Raw genomic sequence first — 19,863 nt, forward strand, 5'->3', positions numbered from 1 at the left:
AAAGGGACAATCGAGGAGCAGGAGGTGAATGAGCATCCCTTCTATTATTTTTCTGTCCAGGGACCTCACCAATGGGATAAGTAGGGACCGGAGTAGTTCCCGGCCTCAGCACCTTTTTCGGGGTGAGGAGACTCCTGTTTCAATTTTTAAATTTAGTTTTGGAGCTTTTTTTAAATGTTTATTTCAGTTTGGTAAAGGAACCAAAACAAAATAAATGTTAAAATGAAATGATATTAAGTTGGGGGTTGGGAATCAAAAGCAAACAAAAAAAAAAAATGAAATGAAATGTTTGGGTCTGCACACCGTTATTAATGATGTGTAGCATTTGATTACGAGTTAATGTTGGTGATCCTCTGAAGAAAGCAGTGTACTGCCAAAACATTGCAGAGTCGGGTTGGGTGATCGATGTAGCCCACATTTGTGTTTACATAAAAGATAACTATTGGGCATGTTGAGAATAGTTCATGTTCATTGGCAATTTGAGAATTGTTGGCATTTGTTCTGTTTGGGGTGGGAAATAGTTTAATACCCAGTGCTGATACATGAATCCACTTTTTGGCATCTGCTGGGTACTGTGACCCAGACAAGACACTGTCGAAGCTGGAGACAGGATGCTGGGCTTAATGGACCTTGATCTGACCCAGTATAGCATTTCTTATGTTTTTAAGTAAAAGAAATATGGTTTTTTTTTAATGCAGACTGTAAAAAATAAAATTAAAAAAAAATCCAGCATGTAGAGTAAACATTTGAATATATACAAGTGACATTGGACACTTTCTATAATACATAATGTTATTGTTAAGAAATGCTATTTTAATTCACCTCACAAAACTTCATAATCCAATACAATCTTGGCCCGGTGGTAGCTTTATTACTTTGACTTTGTGTCACTCAAAAACTTCCTTGCAAGCAGCGTTCTGGAAAAGTGACTACTCACATTTTTTAAATGATGCTCTATTATCTTCTGAACCAAAGACTTCTTACAGGCTCAGTATAACAATTAGAATTCATTAAAATGCAACACCGTGCAAAGATGTGGGTGGGAAAAAAAAAAAAAGAATGGTCTGTTTCTTCTAGAAACCAGAAGTGAGGCCAGCAGAGCCCCGAGCACAAAGCTCCAGAGACTGGAATGCTGTAGCCCGAGAATCAGCCAATGAGAAGGCGTACAACTACATTTCCATAATTATGATTGGCTGCTGAACTCAGGGTTTCAACTAAAGCTTTAAAGGGACAGCGTATGGGCAGAGGAAGAGGGGGGGAGGGGAGCAAAGCAAAACGGATTTGTCCATGCTGTTATTTCACATCTGCGCTCTGTGTATACAAGGCAAGTTGTTTTAGTATGTACTGGTTTCAAATAGCTGCCTTGCAAACAAATACCACCACCCAGCCTGAAAGGATTTTAATAGCAAATATAATAAATGTTTAATAAACTCAACGCTGCGTTTTGTATATAAAACAACTTCTAAAGATATTTGACCATGCGAGTGATATATTTCTAGAAGTCCAAAAAATAATTATTTGTAAAGAGTCCCGAGATTCTAAAAAAGGTTGTTTTCCTATGATCGCGTCTGCCTTAATTGAACATCTCTAGTTTGCTGGCCTTGTGCATGGCTTCAAGCAGTATGAAAACGTTAGAGGGGGGTTCAGGATGAGATGCAGCGTGCATCTCTCCCCGAATCCCCCCTTCAGCTCCAGAGTCTGATTTATCTAAGATTTTCCCAGACACAGGGAAAAAAAAACAAAAAACGTTGATCAAGCATGTTTTACATTTAAAAGTACTTTGGTGTCAGGACACTTAAAGCAGAGGCGGTGAAAACTATGTTGTACCATAACGCCTTTGTATATAACGATGACATTCCAGCCTGCCGGAGACACGGCTGGAAATGAATACTGCACAATTGTTTCTTATTAGGAGCCCCATTAAACCACACTGATTTTCCTATTTCTCCCCCGCCCCCTTTCCCAGATCTGAATTTCCGCAGGGTTTTTCTCTGCATACGGGTCTGGGTTGCTTGAACAGGCATGTTGTCCTTAGGAGAAGAAGGTACTGTATAAACTATAAGAACGAGGACATACAAATATAAGCTTTTGGTTGTAATCTGTAGCAGTCACCAGTCCTTGGCTAACAGATCAGCCATTCACAAGCAGTTTTCTTCAGACTGAAATTATATGCTGACCGCAGCAGATCTGCTCCTAGAAAAACACCCTTCCCCCACTCAATGCTAAATACAATGTCTCCTCCTCACTGTAATAACGTGCAAATCACTGTAATTTTGCAGACAAGAACCAACCCCAAGAGAAACGTGTCTAAACAAAATTTGGAAAATCACAGCTATTACCCAAATCTGTAAAATGCTTACTTAAAAACACCAATGACGGATCTGTAATGAATGCTAGAGGTTGGTATTACCCTTATGCTTGTAACGTGAACAACTAGAACCTAAATTTAATGGAGAAAGAGACTATTTAGTATTTTGCTGTGATGTTTTCCCCTTATGGATAAAATGTGAGAAAAACAATCAAAACAGTTCCAGTTTTTATTTTGATTGAGGAAAACCTGATAACATTCTGGAAGCAAAGGACTATGATGCACAGAGCAGGGGAGGGACCTTGGGGTGATTGTGTCTGGTGATCTGAAGGTGACAAAGAAATGTGACAGAAAGTCGCTGGGCTCATAGAGAGAGGAATAACTGGTAAAAAAAAAAAAAAAGGAAGTGATGATGTCCTTTACAGATCCTTAGTGAGGCCTCACTTGGCAAACTATGTTCAGTTCTGAAGACCATATCTCAAAAAGGATAGAGACAGGAGGGAAATGGTCCAGAGGAAGGTGACCAAAATGGTGGGGGGTCTGAATCAGAAGACCTACGAGGAGAGGTTGAATGATCTAAATATGTATACCCTGGAGGAGAGGAGGTGAAAGGAAGATTTGACACAGACCTTCAGTTACTTGATAGGTATTAAAGATGCACAAACTTCAAACCTTTTCTGCTGGAAAGGAAACAGTAAAATTAGGGGTCATGATATGAAACTCCAGGGGAGGAAGAGTCAAAACCAATATCAGGAAATATTTCTTCATGGAGAGGGTGGTGGATGCCTGGAATGCTCGCTCAGAAAAGGTGGTGAAGATGAGAACAGTTAATGAAGTCAAAAGAGCATGGCACAAACTGCAGATCCCTAAATGCATAAAGAAAGGGATGGTATGACACTTCTGTATGGGGGTAACCTGCACAGAGTAGCAGTTACTACCATAAGCAAATTGCCTGGCACACTAGATGGACCATCTGGTCTTTATCTGCTGTCATTACTCTGTTACTATGTTAAATTTCAGTTAAAGCACTATCAGAGTTAATGTAGTACGAAAGAGACATTTCTGAAAGGAAATATGTATTTATTTATTTGTATTTATATTCTGCTTTTTGCACTTTTTTCAGCACTTCAAAGTGGATTACATTCAGGTACTGTAGGTATTTGTAGGTAAATATCTTGGGAGTGGTATTTTTAAATATATATACAGAGAGAGAGAGATTTCATAGCATTTGTAAATATACATACACATGCGTGCACAAACACACATAACATACATTAAGGAGTTATATGAGTATTTGAGTGTTATATAATGGCTCTCATTATTTACAATGCTAGATTTTTTAGGGCTGGATTTTCTAAGTTCGCAGAACTTAGAAAATCCGGTGGTCACAGGGGTGGGGGGGGGAAATGGGAGGGCGGTCCTGCGCTGCCGGCATGGCGCTGAATAACTACACCATAAAAGGTGTAGTTATTGGGCGTGAAATAGGCAGCGAAAAGGCTCCTTTCCTTCTCACTGTCCGCGCCGTCCTCGTAGAGTCGGCCCCGGTGACGTCCCGACTCCTCCTCTTCCGAGGCCGACTCCGCCCCGATGTAGGTAGCGCAGGCGTGCGCTACCTTCGCTAGCTATCGCAGGCTTGCGCTGTTAGTGCAAACCTGCGATAGCCTTAGAAAATAAGGCCCTTAGTGTCATTCAGTTGGATTGGTCAATCCATTTTGCTTCAATTTGCAGATATTTGCTGTTCACTACAAAGAAAAAAAAAGAAAGCAATAAAGCTTTAACATGATCCAATCACTATAAAAACTCAGAATTACAAATTGATTATACTTTTGAGCATACTTCAAAGCCTAAATATAACTTATCATTGTATGATTCTTGAATCTCCTGTTTTTCTCCCTCGCCAGTTGTGACGCAGGGAAAATACTAGTTTGTATTCTAACAAGGGAGTACTAAGTGCAAATATAGCTAAAGGTACTGTTTTTGTTTTACTTAAATATAACAAAGGCTCAGAACGAATGATTTAATTTGCCGATATGGACTGCAAGAGGAAACTAGAGCAGATGCATTCATTCCTGACATTAGGTCAAAGAGAAATCATAGTGATAATTTGCATTACAGATTTTCAGTAGAATCCTTTGTCCTTTGCTTGGGGCTACCAGTCACTATCTCATACAATGAAGGTACTTTATAAACTAGAGAGCTTTCAACTTTATTGCCACACAGCCCCCATGAAGACTTAATCCTAGACTGTTTGTCATGCAAGAAGGGAAAACACATAGTCCTCTGCTATATTTAGGTGAATTCTTTAAGAATGTAAACAGAAAAAAAACAGCTCTCAAACCTAAATTAACATTTGCATCTTCTAAAACTGTAAAGGCTAAAGAGACATTACCAGGTTCTGTAAAACTAGGATGAACTGATCTCTATTTACAACAGTGGTGCAGCAACAAATATACATAAACATTGCAATAAAGATTGAGCTACAGCTTATTGGGAGTTGGCTATACATAATAGGTGAGTCCTATAGTTTCAATTATATTTGCTGCCATAACACAAAGAAAAATGAATACATTAATTACACATAAAAAATACATCAAATGTAGAGCCCACATAGACATTATACAGCAACATAAAACAAAAACACTGGTCAAAAGTCACATCAAATAAGTCAAATACAAACCAAGTAGATAACCATATATACTAATATAAACATAAATCAAAACATACAGGAGTCTTAAGAAAACAAAATTTGAGTCTAACCAAATTTTCACTTAAAGAAAAAGCCTTCACTTTTTTCATTAAAGGACAGATAATATCTCCTGCCTGAGATCAAAAGGTAGAGCATTCCATAAAACAGGGCCTGCTACAGGAAAAGTTTGGAAATGTTTCCAGTAAGTGGACCTGTCTCAAAGAAGGAACTCTAAGAACTTTTTCTCTGTTGAACATAAAGTTCAGGATGGGGCAATTCCAAATATCCTCCCTCAAGTAATCAGGATCTGTACCAAGAACAGCCCTAAACATTAGAATTACCACCCTGAACTTAATTTACCAAATAATAGATAACCAGTAAAGAGATAATACCAGAGAGATATGATCATGGTAACCACTCTTTGTGATCAGCTAAACTGCAGTATTTTGAGTCAGTTGCAACACGCAGGTCAAAGAGGCTAGAAACTCTAAACAGACCACATTACAGTAATTGAAGCATGTAGGACCAGTAATTGGACAATAGTTCTAAAATTCTATGGAGCTAGAAGGTATTCATATGTCTAATCACTTTAACTTAAAAAAAGGCTGTGTATGCTAATACCTTTATTTGAATTTTCATATCAAGCTTTAAAAAACAAAAAACAAACACCACCCAATTTTTTAAAAACAAAGTGACTATTGCATATTACTAGTACTCAATAGGATAACTTATATTTCACTGACATTATGGCACCTCCATTGGCTTCTAGTTGACATGAGAGTTCAATATCAGGTGGCTTGCTTAGTTTTTAGAATGACCAGTACTGAAGCTTTGCCATGGATCAACTCCATGCTCTGTATCCATAACCCATCAACAGCACTGAGGTCCTCACAAAGAGGTTTACTGGAGGTCAGATGCATTCTCCTCGTAATACTGAACTTGCTGAAAATCCTGAGAGGGCTTTCTCCATAGTCGCCCCTGAAATATGGAATGCATTAACAGCAGATTTGGAGTTTTGAACATGCAAAATCATTCAAAAAGCAGTTGAAGACCTTATTGTTTCAACTTGCTTCTTATGGCATTAGCTGAACCATGCTGGGAATCTGAGAACCTATTACTGTTGTTTTTGAGCTGAGACCTGTTTGTTGTAAATTGCCTGTTCTATTTTTTATGAATGTATTGTTGTAAACTGTTCAGAGCTACAGTTATTGAACATATAAATATAAAAAAAACCCCATAATATGATGAAAATATGAATGTTTTGTACTGAATACCTGCCCAAATAACTTAAAAATATGGACCTGATAACTTCGATTTTACAGTTAAAAGTTGAACATATTTACAATAATGGCTAATCTCTCAACACCTAATTTGTACAGTTTGAAAAAAAAAAAAGATATATTGTGACATATGGCATTAATAATATTAATATATTTTTCCATGCTTTAATGTCTTCCAAGATTTGTTTTCAATATAAAAAGAATTATTTTAAAGTGCATCATTTGCCTCAAATATGTAATTTTGAGACAAACAATTATAGCCACATGTTCACATCCGTAACTAATTATCTGCAAATATTAGCATGTGCAGTTCATATCCAGTGCAACTCATACATGTTCCATTAATAATTACATTTCTTTACAATCAAATGTATTCAGTATGTGAGACTACATTAAACTTAGAAGGGAAGTCTTCAAAATATCTTCTAAAACTCACATATTTGAGTTGCTAATGGTAACTCTTCTCTGTTGGCGCTTGTATTTGCTAGCATGGTCAATTCAAGCGAAAAAGACAATAACTTTTATCCTTATATGCGTTTAACTTTTGTTATATTTAGGGTGTATTTGACTCCAACGTGAAAGTAATGTATGACTTTGAGATAGTTTGCAGTAGAGCAAAGCCTGGAACCGAAAAATGTATTCCTGAAATAATAATAATAATAATAATAAAAAAATCAAATAAATTATGTGTTTCTTTGTATTCACAGTCCAATGATCACAGTAAATCAGCAGACTGTAACTAAATGTTTAGTTTCCCACAATAATTCTAGAAATTAGAATTCACTTATTCAGCCATCAATTAAGAAATGTAGAACACGTTCAGGCAACCTGCGTCAAACTGTAGTATATTAAAACATAATGAAGATACACAATACAGATGAAAATCCAAGCAGCTAACGTACGACACCCTAATTCAGAGCACTAAATGGGAAACGCTACTGCCAAATCTCTCAATTCTATTTGCTTTCTTCAGCCATTGAAGTGAAGGGATTTTTTGCGATTGTTTCTATATTTAACTGATGGGTTTTCCGTTTTCCGGAATGGCATTTTACGTGCGGAGATTGTAATAGAAATGGAAAGCTGATTTGTCTATTACCACTTGCTGCAGGAGGTTCTCTGGTCTTACTGTGTGGAAGTCTCGCTCGTAAAATAAAGCAGCATTTTTCCTTCTGTGTGTATGTGCATAACTGTGGCGAGAGCTCTCTTTTCTTTCTCTCTAGCCCCCCTTTCCAGCAGAGAACTAGCTAACCAATCAGAAAGCTCGGTTTCATAAAAGCAGGCATCCGATTGGTCGGGTGCGAAAGGGCATTGGGAACAAAGAAAAGTGTTTTCAGGTAGAGACTGAGCTGTTCTCTCCCTCTCTTTCAGTTCTGATTTCTCAGTAGGGCAGTAAGCAGCTTGTGTTAGGACGGGAATTTCCCCCCCGTAGTTAAAAGAGGGTTTATATTTGCGTTCTTTTTTTCTGCAATTAAAAAAAATGTTGAAGAAATAATAATAATAATCCCAAAACCCCGGCTGCAACAAAACACACTCAGTGCACTTAGAAGGAAAAGGTCAACTCGATCCAATGCAGATCGTAAGTACAGTTGTGTGCTGTGTTTGGCACTCGTGACTTCTTTCTTTTCTTTTATTTAAGGGAAGTGTTAAGAATTGTACGGATTGGAAACATAAAAAGGACGGATTTATTAGTTTATCTTCTTTAATCCAGAAGCAAGTTTGAGTTATGAGGAATATTAAATTGAGGGTGAGCACGGGTAGCCTCTCACACAAATCATGCTTGACGGTGCACTCGGGGCGTTTAAGGCAGATTGAATCTGGTTTTTGCTAACCAAGGGGAAAAATAAAACTGACACAATTACAGACCAGTGTAAATAGTCTCCAGTCTCCTCCCGTCCCTGAAGAGAGTAGTTACTGCTGTAGCTCGTTAGGATCTGCACTTTAAAAAAATCTCAAACTACTGTAAGAGAAATCACGATTTTCTCTTTAACACCTCTTATAGTACCGATTATTTAAACCTTAACAGTGTGGTAGCAACGCCTACACTGTTTATTGCGGCAATGAACATAAAAGTCTAGTTTCTTACAGCATAACTCAGCTGGCTAGGAAGCTTTCAATGAGCTGTGATGCCCCCACCAAAGCTCGGGATACAAAAAAAAAATGTAAGGAACTACAAATTGCAGCTAACTTGAGGAAAGGTTTATAAGGTGTTCCTTTAAAAGGCACATGCTGTACGACGAGCTGATCCGCACATTCGCTTAGCCTTCTAGCTTCAGGAGATGCCGCCTCAGAGAAAATATTTCACATTCAGAACTTGTAGCCTTGCCAGCAAAAGGGAAAAATGGATCTTAAAGATATATTTTTTTAAAGACCAGATCAGTATTTGCTTGATACGCCTGTCACCCATTTTTGTTCTCACGACAACCAATTGAGCCCTTGATCCTCACGTGATGTGAAGGCTTGAACTGTAACAAAATAGCTGCTTTTAGGTGGTTGGTTGTTGCTAGCTCGCCCATCCCCCTTCCTCCCTGCGTTTCTAACAAACCATGCTAGACTTCCAATCCATCAACAATTCATTATAGCTTTTTAGCTCTAAAACGGCAGCTAATTAAAAATACTAAGCAAGCTTTTAGACCATTTCATAAGGTTAGGTAAAAAAAGGGAAAGCAAAAATGAAAAAGATGTACGATTCGATGAAACAATCGGAATAAAAAAAAATGTCCTACAGTTTTTCTTATCTCTGAGGACGTTAATTACCACAGGCTGGTCGGCATGTGCTGCATTTTCTGGGGTTCTGTACTGCATTCAACGCTAATTTGAAACATTACAAGGAGGGGGGAGTGGGGGGAAGGAAACGTTCATTCTTTTTGCTTGAAGCTGCTTCCATTTTTTGGATGTACTTAAAATTGTTTTGGTAAAGGGTTTATCAGATCAGTGATTACCCCGACTCCTACCTCCTTCGCTCGTTTCCCCTCCCCCCTCCCTCAAGTATAGTACAAGAAATCGGATTTGTCAGAAAAGCAGAGAGGGGAAATGCCATAGCCAGACTAGCAGCAGGCTGAATCCAGTCCAGATTTTGAGTCCACGCTTTTTTTCCTCCCTCTCTCTCCCCCTTTCACTAATTTATCCCGATGTTAGCACATTCTGTCTTGTTACAACCGGGCGCCTGTAGGTTTCTTTCATGGGATCATTACTTTACTGATCAGGATGACTCTTGAGCCTTTGGCTGAAGGCTAAACGTGAAGTTGAAGGAGGAAGAACAAACTTTTCTTTGGTATCATTATGCTTATTTTTTCTTGTTATCTCGGTGCTATGCTTCATACTTTTATTAATACTTTGTGGTCAGCCGTCCACCTTGATGCTGTTTGCGCTGCGTGTGAAACAGTCTTCGGCTGTAAAATCTGGAAGGGAAGAAACTAAATTAAATAAGGAATACAGCTCCGAACGGCATAAGAGGAATATATGTTGAGATCCATTAATGCACTTGGATTCTCCTTGATTATATATGGTGTTTTAAGTAAAATGAGGCACAGAGTTGCGGCTGAGTTGACTGGAAACAGGATTTTAGTTTGCTGTCCTAAATAACAACCAAAATATATGATAAGAGAGTAAAAGGTAAGCAATGTATGCCATATTGGGACTATCAACCCTTTTGAAGAATGGAGCCAGTGTCTTTAAAAATGATTTTGAACTGATCTTTGTCAAACAAGGGCTCATATGCGGTCAGTGAGGCCACCTTGGTGCAGATCGCTTAAAGTGTATGTCTTAATCAGTTTCCTGTACAGTCAGTAATACTATATTTAACATACTGAGCAATGCTCTGACCTCAGATCACATTATAACTACTTCTAAGTGGCTGGGTTTTTTTAGGCACTTGTTTTAAATAAAAATGACATGCTGCCTTTCTGCTGAGCTAAACATTCTCAGATAAACAGTATTATTTTTTCTTTGGAAAACTGAACATATTTTAGGGAAATATATATATATACACCCCAATGAGACATGCTTATTGTCTACCAAAAAAAGAGTCCCCACCTCTGATTTATTTACTAAATTGAGGATTAAATGTCTAGCGTTATGGGTATTGGGATATAGCGGTGTATTTGTATTTTAACTTTTTGTGAACAGGGTTACTGGGGTGCAGATGTATGGGGGAAGGGAGGCACAACCATATTTTTCCAGTGATGTCGTTTTCGTAATTGCCTTGATTTGTTTTAATAGCTCATGTAAAGGATGTAAAGTATTTGATGATTATTAAAGGATGATAACAATCTCATTACATTCTCATAACACCCAGCCAAGAATTATTCGACTTTTCCCCCCCACAGGAGGCGGTGGACCTGGACTGACCCAAGGGATGTACAAACCCACCCACCCACCCAAAAAAACCTTCATAAGTTAAAAAAAAAAAAAAAAGAAAACAATTGACTTGGAATCTACCATTTTTTTTTTTGAGCGGGTGAAAAACATACAATAAAATAAAGCAGCCCACACGAGATAAACGAATGTCCCCGCATCTCCAAAGAAAAGTTCCTCGGCTTTGGAAGACAGAGATTTCGTCTTCAGGATGTCATTGAGCACTTCCACGGCAGGGAAAGGTGTGGACCCAAACGCGGTGGATGCTTATGACAGCGGCGATGACTGGGAGATCGGCGTGGGCAATCTGATAATCGATCTGGACGCCGACTTGGAGAAGGACCGACAGAAATTTGAGATGAGCCACTCGGGCTCCAAGGAGGGCAGCGGGGCCGTGGGTGCTGCCCCCTCCGTCTTGGCCGAGGGCCTGAAGTTCGCCGCCGCCGCCGCCGCTGCCGTCGTGGTGCCGCCCCCGGGGGGCCACCATCACCACCACCACCAGCAGCAGCTCAAGGAGACGGGGGGCGGCAAGTCCAAAGTGAAGCGCAGCAAAACTTGCAAGGATGCCGCCAAGGCACTGGCCCCGTCCGCCGCCCTCTACGGCATGCCCGAGATCAGCGGCAGCAAGAGGCAGGAGGCGCACCCGGCGGCCATGAGTCCCACGCTGGGCCACCTCCACCAGCAGCAGGCCAGCGCCAACGGGGCTGGCCTGGCCCCCTGCGCCGCCAGGGGCGCCGAGAAAAGCGCGGCCAAAACTCAGGGAGGCCGCGGCTCCAAAAGGGACCGGGAGGCGGCCGCCAAAGCCAGGAAGGAGGGCGGGGGCGGCGGTAAGCACGACGTGGGGCCCCCAGCTGCGGGGCCACACCTGTACGGATATGGGAGCGCCAAGGGCCCCTTTCAGTGCAGCGGCGGCGGCATGGCCGGGGACATGAGCAAAAGCCTCGCGGAGCCGCAGGGCCTAATGGGGAACTTTATCTTGGCCAAGAAGCAGCAGCAGCAGCAGGAGGAGGAGGAGGAGGAGGACGAGGAGAGCCACCGGCGGATCAAGAAACTGAAAGCAGACAAGGTAGGAGCCAGCTCGTCCCCTCCCCCCACCCTCGCTCAGGACCTGTGGAGCTGCGCTTGCCCACGGGCTGCAGCTCCGGCAGTTCTTGTCTTTTTTTTTTTTTTTCTTCTTCTTCAATGTCGATAGGTGGTTGTTAGCGATAAATGGAGGCTATCCTTTGCCTTTTCCTAGTAAGGATAATTGCAGTGTATTTTAGTGCGGGTAAAGGGGGGGGGGCGGGGGTTCCTTTATTTGTTTATGCAGGATTTTTTTTTCCCCTTTGCTTTTTACTGCTCATGTGTGAATAAAGAACGGGGCATTACCCTCCCCCTCCCCCGGTCTCCAGAGAAAGGAAAAGAGAAGGTTTAACGGCCGTCACCGCCCGGACCCTCCCCCCAATCCCACTCCCCCTCCCCCTTGGAACCTGCGGATTCAGTTCAAATACTGTAACGTTCCGAGGGAGGGGGAGGGGGGCCGGATGTACTAAGCAGGATTCTCCCATTTTGTGTCTATTGGAGGGGATGGCTTGGTACTTCTGGCCTAGAATCCACAATTTGGGGGGGAGGGGGGTGGATGAGCGCCCCCGTTTGCCCTGACCGCGGGCTGAGATTTGGCGGAAGGCTGCGGCCCCTCCCGCTCCCTCTCTTCCCCCCCCCTCACTCCTCCTCTCTCCGCTTGCTAGGTCTTTGCTAAGAATATAAACAAGCCGAGAGCGCGCGTGCTCGCGCTTACAGTAAGGGGAGGGGGAGGGGGCGCCGCAGGTGCCAGGGCAGCCACATTGCCCACCCCACCAAAAAAATAAAAATAAATGATCTGTTAAGAGTTGAAACAAGAGAGCAGTCTTTCACGGAATGCAGCACTTGCTTTTGGCAGCGCTTAGGGTGAAACGTGAATGCTAAGTAGCTGGAAATGTGCTGTGAACAAATCAAGTGTTAAAAGGGAGAGCGAGGGGAGAGCTGGTTTGAGCTTGGTCCATTGTCACTGTGCATTCAGGCAGGTGGTGTGTTAGTGGTTATCCAAGGCCATAAGGTTTCCCTGGGGACCAGGGAGCTTTTGTTGGGCCATAATTAAGGGTCAGATGAATTTCTACAGGTTTTTGGTGCGGCCCCCTCTCTCGACCTCTTCCACGCACAAAATTCTTTCATGCATGCTTGGGTATGAGATGATTGTGCTGAACTGTTTCTAAATGACTTACTCATGTTTTCTCCCTAAACACGGCAAACGTAAGTTCAGTTACAGGTGAACTTTTAATTCTGCGGCTTGCAGTTGTTGCCAAGTTAAACATTAAGCGGCCAGGTATATGTGTTGCTATAAATGTGCAAAAGTCCACCCCCCCCCCCCCCCCGAAGTGTGTTCCCACATTTTTTATAGTGTCTCTTTATTTTTAGTTCTGCTGTCATACACATTTCTGAAATTGCACAATACCGTGCTATGACACGCAACGTTTTCCGAACAGGGTTGTAGTTTTAAGAGTATCTTAAATATTGGTTGTGTTTTGGGAATCTTTTGTTAATGAATTTTCATCACTGCATAACGTGTATACTGTACGTTATTTCTTAAAACCCATAAATAAAGATTGGCCTTATGACTCAAGTATTGACACAGTGGATTCTGTGGGTTCAAGTCTGTCTGTTTTTGGGTTGAACATGCCAGGGGGGCCATGCACTAGACGCCAGGGGGGAAGAGAGGGAAGACCACTATGGTAGCCCTTGCCCATAAAGAATGGTGACAAGGGATCTTGGAGACTTCCCTATAGCCCTGGGACTGATGAGGGGTGCCTAGTGCTGCCCAGGCCTTCCATCTGGGATGGAAGGTTTTAAAGAATGAGAAAAAACGAGGGGTGGAGGGGGAGAGAAAACAGAGACTGAACACAAGAACTTGAAAGTTGGAAAATAGCATTTGCAGGTCATAGGTGCGAATTTGCTATCTTATTTAGTTTATTTTGGGAGGTTATGGTTCTTCCTGTTAATTTAGTACAATACAGTTGGCATTTACTTTTGTTGCCAAAAGTCTTTAAATTGCAGTTCTTTAATCTGCTTTAACTATCTAGATAAATTGCCCTAATCCAGTCTTCACAATGGCTGTGGTTAAAGAGTCAGAGCCATCTGGATTCAGTGGCTCCTTGGAATGTGGGAGGTACTGCCCTTTTTACATCCCCTTAGCCTTTTAATCTTTCAGCCAAATGTTCACATTCAACAATTTTGTTTAGCTGGCAATCTGTACATTTCAGTATCTCAAAGGCTGCTGCCATGGCAACAGAGATTAGAGATTGGTGTGTTACTTCAGGATTTTTTTGTTCTTTTCTTTCTTTTAGACTAGATAGAAGCGATTGCATGAAGAGTGAATAAAGAATCACAATCATTTACATAGAAGCAGTTTTCTGTCAGAGTGGGTGAAAATCTCACTATTTGAATTTAATAGAGAGGTTTTGGAATAATTTTGACAAAATCTAAATTTTTGTTGCTCAGTCATCACTATGATTGAAGTAGTAGCATTCTCAGTGATTTACTAAACCTTTCTTCCCATTCTGTGTCTATGGTGAAAAAAATCTTAGTGAATTAGCTCTTAAGGGACCTTAGTAAATGCTTCTTGTGGTATAGAGTTTTGTGGTCTTTCAGTGCAAGTATTATCCATCCTTCTTGCTGGTTTTAGAATTTTAAACAGTGTGTTCTGGCTTTTTTTTTTTGCCAACCTCTAAATGCAGGCTTTCCAAACAATACTTCTCTCTGTTACTTTACTTCCCCAACTGCACACACATTAAAAATGCTTGATAGTTGTATACCTTTTGATTTTAGTTTAAAATTTTGGTGCTGTAAAATTGCAATAAAAATGTTTCTAAATAGTGTAATGGCAGTGTAGAAATACTAAAGGTGCATTAGTGCATATTGCTGATGATAATTTATGAATGGTAATATAAAAATGGTAAATCATGTAAGCTAAAATGCTTAAAATTTGTTTGCGCTTATGAAGATCAAGTTGCCAAGGTCATAAAACCACCTCCTATGCTAAGGGATTTCTCCCATATTGGGTATCTAGTAAAATGTGAACACTTATGTCTGACCCTAGTAGGGATGGGGATAAAAATCAGTTACCCACTAAGGGATAGCATGGTAATTTATATTACAACATTAAAGAATACATATTTCTGACACATTGTTCAGAGAACCTGTTTGCAGAGGAATTGGTTCTTTTGTGGCCTGATTCATTTCTTTTATGTGATCATGTATCAGAACTTTATTTACCAGATGAGAATCAGACTTGCTGATAAAAAAAAGTCCTAATAGGAAGCTTTGTGAAAAAAAAGTGGATCAGTGACCCATGGAGTATATTGTACAGTTCTAGTTCTGATTTGCTTGGTATGTTTTATATCAAATTTGGCTTAGTCTGTTTTCAGTGTGTTGAACATATGTGCTTGACAATGTAAAAATGGGAGTGTCTTACTGTTGTTTTGAAGATGTTTGGCCAGAGATTTCCAGTAATTGTTTTTCATAGTATCTTATATTTAATATCTGAGCTTTTTTTTTTGTTGTTGCTGTTTTTCTCACTGCAGAAAGTCTTGCAAGATATATGGTAAATTAGGTCTGCTAAAGTTTAATTAAATCAGTGATTGTTCTGTTGTCTTTTATTCAGAAACTACAAGTATGCCATGAAAGTCACCACTCCCTTAATGTGTGTGGATAAAGTTGAAGCATGTTATAATTATGTCTTAAGTTATTTTTGTGAAAGCTACCAAAGACATGTTTGAATGAGTAGGCTTCAGGTTTAGCCTTTATTTTCTACTAAGAATTTTGAGGTGAAAAAGAGTCCTTTGATGCATTATTATCAAATTTAAGCATTAATGTCATCTGGACAAGGCATTTTATGCTATTTGCAACAACTGAAGGCCTGGGATAAAGTTGAAGATTTTTAACATAAATCAAGCAAAGGCCAAGTTGGTGATAAATACCTTTTCTGGAGAGTTAGTAGTATTATTATAAGGCAAATATGTCTTTTAAAATATTTTTCAACAATAAATTATATCTGAAACTATCTTAAACAGCTCAGTTAGCTAATCAAGGTAATCTGAAGTAAGATTATACATTAATTTATAAACTAGATGAAGATGAATCACTAGGAGGGCCTTATTTTATATTTGAATGTTTAGTAAATCTATTTGGGCCCTGATTATCAGTTTTACTCTTCCTTTTGCAGTTTTTAACACTGCAGCAGGGAATCTTATGAGCCTGTCACCTCCTAAGAACATCTTTTGGTTAATGAATTTGTAGCAGTATGCTTGTCCTAATATATTGTGCCCCTTCTAATTTACATATAAGGTAGACTGTTTTTACAAATGTGAAATAAAAGGGATAAAGGTCATTTTCCATAATTAAATAACAAAGTTTGTTTGACAGCAAACTGTCTTGAAAGGTCTATAAGGGGATTTAGCTGTTGAAAGCATTGCTAACTCTGGATGGCTAACAATAAGTAAGGCTCAGAATTTCTTAATGTTGTATAATGCTGTCTAGGAATGTGACAGTGCTTTTTGAGTCGGGTGAAGAGGTGGTGCCCTATGGCCAATAAAAGCTTTCTGTATGAACCTACTGACCTCTAGGAGTATGTATGACCAGCCTGTCTATTGAATTCCTGCGGGTGGCTAGAATAGCATTCAGAGCAAGTAGTTTAAGTGGAGTCTTTATAGATCAAATTATGCAAAATGATAAGAGAACCCTGTACTGCTGAGAACTGTTGGTTAGGACATTAACAGTTTTAATAGTTTCAATTAATTCATAAATACATTTCAAAAGGGAAAGAGTGATTGTGCAGCTGTCACAAGGTTAAACATGTTCTTCATGTTCCACTGCCTCACTTCAAGATTGTTCTAATTAGAGCTGCATGAAGACTGTTTTTCCAATGTACCAATTTATAATTCAGTAAATTAAATGTATGTTAAATGTGCTAAGCAAAAATCCCCTGTAACCACAGAGGTATCCTTCTGTAACCACAGAAGTGCTCAGTAATCTGATTCGAGCAACATGGAAAGAGCCATCTGTTCCTAGTTTATAATTTTGAGCAGAAATTTACTAGCTGAAAATTGCTCATGTATTCCTGTTGTATTTTATTTTTTTACCTACATTTCTGGCACTTAATTTGAAGCAGCCTCTCTTGCAAAGCTGTGAAAACGTATGTTCTTGTATATTTTGAGCAGTTTCCCTTCATAGGAAAATAGGTGTGCATATATTGGACACATGGTAGCATACACACAAAGAGATGGAATTGGCACAAGTTAGAAACCACAAAAACAGGAAGAATCATAAGTTGCCACAGATCCTGTCACACATTCCTCATCCTCTTCCTATGTAAATTTTTAAGTGGAAATCTTAATGATTGGCAGTATTGCTCCCAAGTTCTGAGTCGTGCTATTTCTACCCCTCTTGTCTTCCTAGGAAATAAAGTTCTGGAAATGGCTTCTGAAAAATTTATGGTACTGAACAAACAGTAAAATCATTCTAAAAGATAAGCTTTAAACAAGCATAGTATCTGGCCAATATTTTTATTTTGTCAGATTTTTCAGTAGCAGAAAAAATGCAATGCTTTTTGTTCTTTTTAAGGATTGTCTCTTATCTGTCTAATTGTGCAAAATAATATTAGAAAAAACTTCCCGTGTCTTGATGTCTCTCTTAAATATTCCAGTGGATAATTATTGCTCTAACCTTTAAGTTTGTTCACTTAGGCAGTATGATTTTTCAGTACAGCCTCTGAGCCATGGATAAAAAACATCATCCTGCTTTTGTTTGAAGTCTTTTATTGAGGCTAATGACTGGTCTTGTGCCACCCTGAGATAAATGACATTATCTCTGAGTGGGCTGACAGGAAACAGACATGTTAATGGTGAAGCTGCAGGGAGGATCTGCTATAGCTCTAACAAAAGACTCAAGCAGACACCCATGGTTGAGATCATTAACACCTAATATGTTGCTGATTTTTCCACCTAGATCCTGATTATTTGGAAAACAGCAACAAATACTTAAATCTTTAAACTGAAATATCTGGTTCTGTTGCATACTTAAAATTGATGTGACTTTTGTTGCAATATGCTATTTCTGTATTTTTTTTTTTAATTTAGTTTTTATTTTAAATGACAATGATGCGAAGTGTTTAGTATTGCTATTGGTATGAGTCTTTTTGGTATGCCTCTGTTATCTGAACTCTTTAGCAGTTTAAACATTAAACACTAGTATCCAGTATTTGTCATTGCATTTACAAGTGTGACTAATCATTAAAATGCGCTGCAAGACAAGTACTTTTTTTTTAAATTTCTTTTACTGTTTGTTCCTTCCCATGGGGGAGGGAGAATGGATTTCCTGTGTGGAAATAGGAAACCAGTCATAAAATTGTTTTGGTTGCATGTGGATGATGAAATATACAGTAGTAGTGCACTAATACACATTGCACAAGGGGAAAGCTATGAGGCTAGTCGAGTTTCCATATCTGTTTAAGTTATCCGTTCTTCAGCTATGATAATTCCAGTTACACGCAATTTCTGAAAATGTCTATCAAATGGGAGTGTCCGTTTTCTCTGTGCTTAATCCAATTTAACATAATGTAAGCTGTACGTAGTAATTGTAGATTGTCATAGCATGCAACTAGCTTCTGCACTATGCCTCCACATTTTCATGTGGTAGGTCTGCTACCATGTGTCCAATACAGTGTTTTCTGTGCAGTGTGGCAGAAATCCAGAGAGAGAGTCATGGTGATCCTAACAGCCAAATCAATTTATTTCATCAGCAGTGGGCAAGTGATCACTAAGTTTGAGTGGGATTTCTGCTGCCTTTATAATGTTTCTAAGAACAGTTTAAAATTGGTATATTTCCTTAAATATTGTAGCAGAAAACGTCTTGTCTTCTGTCCATACTGACCATTGCTGAATAAATGGAGGGAAAATTTACAAAACCAAATGAATCAGGCTGTTTTATTAAGCTTTACCCTCCCCCACCCTATAGACACAAGATGAGAGAAAAGCCTTAAAGATGAATTTTAAAAGCCCGACGTGCGCAACAATCATGGGATGTGTGATTATGTTGGGCTGGCGCGCACCGAGTGGATTTTGAAAGCTGCCTGGAAATGCGCGTAAATGCAGCTGTGCCCACGTGTCGGAACTTCTGAAAAGGGGCAGGGGCAATGGCACGGTCTGATTGGAGCGGACATAGGTATTCCGGGATTTTCTAAATACTGGTGCGTGCCTGGGTCCCCTGCCATGGAGCTTTACTTCTGCTATGGATGACGTTTAAATGATAAAACCCTGCTGATCTGCCTAGATTCTTTTAAGGGTCAGGGCTAACAGAGGGGAAGAGAGGCTATTAAGCCAAGGGGGTTTGGAAGACCTATTCCTTAACTGGGCAAACTGGGAACAAACTGGCAATGGCATCCGCACGTGTCCCTTTTAAAACTCCCCATTTACACAGTAGAAGTGGCATTTGTGTGCACAGGCATGCGCTCACTTAAAATTCACCACAGATGTGGCCAGGCTATTTTATAACATGCGAGCATATACGTGCGCATGTTTATAAAATAGCAGCATCCCTAGACGCGGGCTGACGAACATGTGCACATGTGTGCCTGTTCGGCCCAAATGAAAGTTCCCATCTATGTGTATATTCAAACTTATCCACACCTTCCCAGTGGGAGCTCAAAGTGCAATATACGCATTATAGGTCCAAAACAACGTAAAACTCAATAATGGAAAACATCACCCAAAATAAGAACTATTATCATCATAGCATGCCCAAATCAAAATGTAACCATGCAGTCACAAACTCTCCTTGCTCTCTACAGTCCCATCTTAGTAAAGCAGGCCCTCCATTTGCTTTTTCTAAATTGTTTTTAGAAACAGTACACACTTTCTAGTGAAATAGATTTCAGTGATAAGAGGCCAATGCTTTGAATTACCAAGCTGTGTGAAGTTTCTTTTTCTTTTATTTAGAAACTGCATCCTTTCTAGCTCATCATTAAATAATATGCAGTTAATTGCTTATGGGTTTCCTTGTAGTGAGGCCAGATATTTATTAAATGGAGTCAAATGCATGAGGTGGATGTTGAATATAGAACTGAACAGGGGACAGTTGCTGGGATTTCAGTAACCCATTTTTCTTTCACACACAATGAAGGTATTTGCTTCCTTTCACTTTGATATACTGCTGTTTCCATATTAATG

At 39.8% G+C, this 19,863-nt stretch overlaps 1 protein-coding gene across 5 annotated transcripts in view; it reads left to right on the top strand.

Moving 5' to 3' along the window:
- Window positions 1-7,662: 7,662 nt before the first annotated feature.
- The window catches only part of ZNF608 (zinc finger protein 608), a 332,629-nt gene continuing 320,428 nt past the window's right edge, over window positions 7,663-19,863 (top strand). The window contains exons 1-2 of one of the 5 annotated variants that reach the window (XM_029619572.1): window positions 7,663-7,850; window positions 10,600-11,693. In XM_029619572.1, the coding sequence (XP_029475432.1) occupies window positions 10,839-11,693 (855 nt within the window). In that variant the 5' untranslated portion in view covers window positions 7,663-7,850; window positions 10,600-10,838. Of the gene's footprint in view, window positions 7,851-8,959; window positions 9,887-10,599; window positions 11,694-19,863 lie in introns of those variants that run through there. The other 4 variants (XM_029619590.1, XM_029619563.1, XM_029619580.1 and 1 more) reach the window with 4 other exon arrangements.

Source organism: Rhinatrema bivittatum, chromosome 1 (assembly GCF_901001135.1).
Source record: "Rhinatrema bivittatum chromosome 1, aRhiBiv1.1, whole genome shotgun sequence".
In the NCBI taxonomy this organism is placed as follows: domain Eukaryota; kingdom Metazoa; phylum Chordata; class Amphibia; order Gymnophiona; family Rhinatrematidae; genus Rhinatrema; species Rhinatrema bivittatum.